Source organism: Wyeomyia smithii, chromosome 1 (genome assembly GCF_029784165.1).
Source record: "Wyeomyia smithii strain HCP4-BCI-WySm-NY-G18 chromosome 1, ASM2978416v1, whole genome shotgun sequence".
NCBI classification, from domain to species: domain Eukaryota; kingdom Metazoa; phylum Arthropoda; class Insecta; order Diptera; family Culicidae; genus Wyeomyia; species Wyeomyia smithii.
In genome coordinates, this window is record NC_073694.1 from 179768989 (window position 1) to 179774988 (window position 6000).

General features: G+C 41.8%; 1 protein-coding gene across 19 annotated transcripts in view; it reads right to left on the reverse strand.

Annotated features, from left to right (window-relative positions):
* The window catches only part of LOC129718145 (cubilin), a 339048-nt gene that overhangs the window by 230307 nt on the left and 102741 nt on the right, over window positions 1-6000 (reverse strand). For all 19 annotated transcript variants that reach the window (XR_008727035.1, XM_055669569.1, XM_055669492.1 and 16 more), the window contains one exon: window positions 5065-6000. This exon is cut by the window's right edge and continues 249 nt beyond it. Coding sequence is in view for 18 of the 19 variants with exons in the window: in XM_055669569.1 (XP_055525544.1) it covers window positions 5065-6000 (936 nt within the window). In the remaining variant the exon portion in view is untranslated. The remainder of the gene's footprint in view (window positions 1-5064) is intronic.

Genomic DNA, 6000 nt, shown 5'->3' on the forward strand with positions numbered 1-6000 from the left:
TTGAGCAACTGCGGGACGCCGAGGCTGCACAGGAATACGCGCAGCAGCTGGAGGCAGTGCTACCCACGGAAGAGCAGCTTGGCGCAGCTACCCTTGAAGATGGCTGGAGGAGCATCCGATCCGCCATAGGTAACACTGCTGTAGCGATACTAGGTACAAGGGCCCCGAATCATAGAAATGACTGGTTTGACGGCGAATGCAAACGGTTAGTCGAGGAGAAGAATGCAGCACGGGCGAGAATGCTGCAACACCGCACGAGAGCGAACGTGGAACGATACCGACAGGCACGGAACAGCCAAAACTCAGTCCTCCGAAGGAAGAAGCGCCAGCTCGAGGACCGAGATCGCGTAGCGATGGAAGAGCTGTACCAAGCTAACGACACTCGGAAGTTCTACGAGAAGCTGAACAGCTCCCGCAAAGGCTTCGTGTCGCAAGCCGATATGTGCAGGAGCTTGGACGGCAACCTCCTTACTGACGAGTGTGAGGTGATCGAAAGGTGGAGGCAGCACTTCGACGAGCATCTAAACGGCGATGCAGTAGAGCGCGAGGACGGTATGGCAACTGATCTTGGTGCACGAGCAGGAGACATCAGAAATTCCAGCCCCCGATCTTCTGGAGGTGGAGGAGGAGATTGGTCGGCTGCAAAACAACAAAGCTGCTGGAGTGGACCAACTTCCCAGCGAGCTATTGAAATACGGTGGAGAAACACTGGCTAGGGCCGTGCACTGGGTCATTGTCAAGGTTTGGGAGGAAGAACGAGTACCGGAGGAGTGGATGGAGGGTATTGTGTGTCCCATCTACAAAAAGGGCGATAAACTGGAGTGCTGCAATTACCGGGCAATCACTCTGTTGAACGCCGCCTACAAGGTACTCTCCCAAATACTTTGCCGTCGACTATCGCCATTTGCGAAGCAGTTCGTGGGGCATTACCAGGCGGGATTTATTGATGCCCGCGCCACCACGGATCAGATATTCGCGGTTCGGCAGGTTATGCAGAAATGCCGCGAATATAACGTGCCCACACATCATTTGTTCATCGATTTCAAATCGGCGTACGACACAATCGATCGGGACAAGCTATGGCAAATTATGCACGACTACGATTTTCCGGACAAACTGACGCGGTTGGTCAAAGCGACGATGGATCGAGTGATGTGTGTAGTTCGTGTTTCGGGGGCACTCTCGAGCCCTCTGTTCAACATTGCCCTGGAAGGTGTCATTAGAAAAGCGGGGATTAACACGAGGCACGATTTTCCAAAAGTCGGTTCAACTGTTTGGTTTCGCCGACGATATTGACATTGTGGCTCGGACCTTTGTGAAGATGGCGGATACGTACATCGGACTAAAGGCTGAAGCCAAACGGATTGGACTGGTCATCAATGCATCGAAGACGAAGTACATGAAAGGAAGGGGTTCACGAGAGGACAGTGCTAACCTCCCACCTCGAGTTCAAATTGGTGGTGATGAAATCGAGGTGAATGATGAGTTCGTGTATCTGGGTTCACTGGTAACTGCCGACAACGATACCAGCAGAGAAATTCAACGGCGTATTATGGTAGGAAATAGTGCATACTTTGGTCTCCGGAGGACGCTCCGATCGAGTAGAATTCGTCGCCGCACCAAGTTAACCATCTACAAGACGCTGATCAGACCGGTAGTCCTCTACGGGCATGAGACATGGACTATGCTTGTGGAGGACCAACGCGCCCTTGCGGTGTTCGAGCGGAAGGTACTGCATCTATCGTCCACACCGCTAAGATAGGCAGGCTGCGGTGGGCTGGGCATGTTGTAAGGATGTCAGACGACAGGCCGGTAAAGATGGTTCTTGAAACCAATCCGTCAGGGACAAGACGGAGAGGTGCACAGCGGGCGAGGTGGATCGATCAGGTGGAAGACGACCTGCGGACCCTACGCAGACTGCATAGCTGGCGAACTGCAGCCATGGACCGAGTGGAATGGAGACGACTCTTACGTACAGCAAAGGCCACACCACGGCTTGGGACTGTTTATAGTAGTAAGGTATAGTCAAGACCGGTTTCTCTAAATGTTTAATCAAGATGTTAGGATCTGAGAGTCAAGAAAATGTACAATATTTCAAGAAGACGTACAATATTTCTAAGTTCAAAATGTAAAAAAAAATATCAAAAGGTCACAGTGAGAAGGAAAAAATCGAAAATCCATTGATGCATGGGAAAAAAAGAAAACATAAAGCCAAAATAGAAGTTTAAAACGCAAAACATCGAAAAGCCTAAGCTTCAAATAAAAAAATTTATACGTGAAAAAAAAAATGTAAGACTATGCAAAAGTCAAAATAATAAAAATTTAAAATGTACTTAAGTAATATTATATAAGTTGAAAATGGAAAAATGTGCTGAAAAATCATTAATTAAAATAATACAGAAAAAAATCAAAGAGTAAAAAAAGCCTTAAGCTTAATAATCAAGTCAAAAAAGAAAACAAATGTCAAAAAATGTAAAAACCCACAAAATAAAGAAACAAAATAAATCAAAATCCTACCAAAATCACAAAGTTAGGAATAAAATCTGCCGAGAAGTCAAAAAAGGTCAAAAGGTTAAAATAAATATCAAAAAGTCCACAAACGACGAAGTTTGAAATAAAATATCAAAGAGAAAAAAAAGCAAGTCAAAAAGTCAAACCGTGGAAAAATAAAACAAAGTCAAAAATGCGAATAGTAATTTATTAATATTTATTTTTAAGAACCCTTTAAATAATCGTCATTCAGGTCCGTAAAGCAAATAGTGAAAAAGTGCAAAAATTAAATACCTTCAAAATAGATAAAAAAATAGATCAAAAAATTAAGAAAACGAAAAGTCAAAACAGTTGAAAAGCCAAAACATCAATAAGTCAAAAAGGCTAAAAATCAAAAAGGCAAAAAGTACGTCATAAAGGCATTAAGTTACAAATAAAAAATAAAACACAAACAATCAAAAGCTCGAAATTTCAAAACGGTGAAATGTAATAAGTTGAAAAGACAAAAATTAACACTGCAAGTTCAATTACAAAATAAACAAAAAACAAAAATCGAAAATTGAAAAAAAAGGAGTCAAAGTCAAAAAGTCGGTTAGCCAAGAGACAAAAAGTCAAAATTTTCCCAAACTGTAAAACCTGAAGAAGTTAATTTATCATTAGTTCAAAAGGGCAAATAGATGTAAAAGTAAAGTTAAATTAAAAAAAAAAACAATTACAAACTCGAAAAGCCATGTTTAAAAAGTCCAAATTTCAAGAAGTCAAGGTACCAAAAAGTTAAAAAATAAATTAAAATAAGATTCAATAAATTTTAAAAGTACAAAGTAAAAAATTTAAAATGTTGAAAATATAAATCAAAACTAAAAACAGTCAAAAAGTAGTAAATTAAAAACATCATAAAATAAAAAATCAACAAGTCAAAAATTAAAGGTTGAAAGAATTAGATTCGTAACGTCCAAAAGCTAAAACATCAAAAAGTTAAGAATACTAGGAAATTAAGCATTATCAACCTCAAAAAGTTTAAAATTTGAAAATTCAAAAGATGAAAAAGTTCAGAAGTCAAAAGCTATATAGTCAGAATATCATAAACTTAAAAAAAAAAAAAAAAATTCAAAATACTTCACAAAAAAAAAAGAAAAAGTGGAAAGTTACGTCGAAAAATCACAAGAAAAATATAAATTATTAAAAAGTCGCAAATAAACAAGTTTAAATTACAAAGTCTGAAATACAAAATAAAGTACAAAATGTCGAACAATTATAAACTCAAAAACATGAAAAAGTAAGTAGAAAGGAGTGTTTAAAGGAGGATACTTTCAACGAAGTCAAACAAGCTAAAAGTTTCGCTATTAAAACAGTAATTGTCTTTTAATGTAATTGAAATATTTATTACAGTAAATCTTGTTTACCTTCTAAGAGTATCGAGCTCCTACGTGAAAGTGAAAGTGAAAGCAGTCACAGCAGTCAAATAACTTTTGAAGGCACCGAGTAACCCACGTCACGGCGCAACAGTAACATTCGTAGAGGAGTTAAAATGGGATTAAACATTTGCACGCTCCGTAATTTGCCTCTGCAAACCCAAAACGGTCGGGCAAATGAAGCGCTGGAAAGTGTTTGCCCCTGTTTCTTAATGGAAGGAAAGTTCCCACGCGGAGTGATTTTGCTATTTTTAGTACTCGTTTTTCTTACTTAGACGGGTTAACGCTTTTTCTGTCTCATCGCTTGTGACTTTAATAAACACCCCAGCGTTTCAGGAATTCCCACCCGCCCGATTGGGCAAACGCAAGTGAAAACGACAACTTTCTATCTGTTTGTGCTGTTCAAATATTAAATCGGAATGTGACAGCAGGGCTTGACATCTTGGCATGACACACACACACACACACCCACAAAGAAAGAAAGTCAATGCTGCTGGCAGCAGGTTCATAAATCAATCGCCTGAGCAAATACGGAAATTTTCGACATCTGTCTTGCCGTCGTCAACCCGATGGCACATATTCGAGGCTGAACGCGACTCAGTACATAAACATTTCAACTTAATCTCAGTGTTATTTATTTAGAGTCTACTACTCCTTCTCCCTGCCTCACTCGTATCGTGAATCGTGGATTTATCACACCCCCAACTCCGACGCTCCACAAAGCCAGCCCAAAAGCCTCCTCCGTGCGGCGCACGTCCCAACAATCATTATCATGATAATGAGGTTCAAAGTGGCGGAAAATTATTCCCGTCGTGATAATTTCGTCAGTTGCCAAACAGTGAAAAATGGCTTTCCTTGAGGCGAATTCATAAGTGGCGTGACGGGCGGGGCACGATGTCAGAAGCTTTAACTATAGAGGGCTGAGGGTGAAACTGATGATGAATTACGATTCCACCGAAAAGCTGCGGCAATACGTGCCAATCATACTCATATCCTGAGCTTTAGAGAGGAGGCTCAACTGCTCGTTTGAGTAAATACGTGGGCTAAAGTTTTAATCAGCATTGATAGATCAGCACGCTAATTAGGTGAAGGTTGTGTACGGTGAAGGTTAACCATGGTTTGTCAACCGGTTTTGAATTTAATTAGGTTATTTTGCACTTACCTCCGTGAAGAAACGTGAACATGTTAACAATGAGTAGTGCCGACAGGAAGAGCCGCCCAATTTTTTGCACCCCACGGCCTGCTGCGATCTGTGCGGCTGAATTGCCGCAGGGATGCTGCTGCTGAGGTTTCTGCAGTCGTCGTCGTCGTCGTTGTCGTCGTTCGTCATCGTTTTTGGCATTGTGGTGACATTTTTTGTTGTTTTTATTGTTTTTGTTGTTGTTACTGTAGTTGATGGTGCTGCAACTTGCGTTACTACTTCTTCCACTGGGACGTCGTTTGTTAGTTGCCAGCAAGAAAGTTTTTTTGGATCTTTGGCATATACTAGTTGTGTTGCTGACCAGTAGTAAACGCAAGAACTGTAGTAGAAATGTTGTTGCAGTGACTGCCGACTGTTGTGCCAGGGCCAGCCACACCTGGACCGGTTGCTTTTCGTTTTGGCCGGTTTTCTCCTGGGTCTCGACGGAAGTCTCCTTATTATATTGATTATTATGGCAGCATTCGGTTGTCTTTTCTTCTTGCTTGCATTGCTGTTGAAGTGGCGATGATGCTGGCAGTCGACGGCTATAACCATCATTACTACGGTGGCGAGCAGATGTTGCACTATTCTTAACATTAGGGTTCGTGTTATCAAAAGTGTTATCGTTAAACGTACGAATCTGTTTAGTGTTATTTGTTTGGAAGCATTGATGGTTGTTGTTTTGGTTGTGTGTGGTTGCGAGTGGCCCGAGAGCAGCTGCACGTTTGTGTTTTCCGGGCCGGCGAGTGGCCAGCATAGCGCTGCGGTGTTTCCGACGGTGTAAGTAGCCTCGGACAGCCACCAGCAGAGGCCAGGGCCATTGGGAGTAGAAAAGTAGATTGCCTTTAGAAAGAACCACCAGATGGGGCGGTACAGATGAGAAAAATTGGCTTGAGCTGCTACCGAATCGCTTCCGCC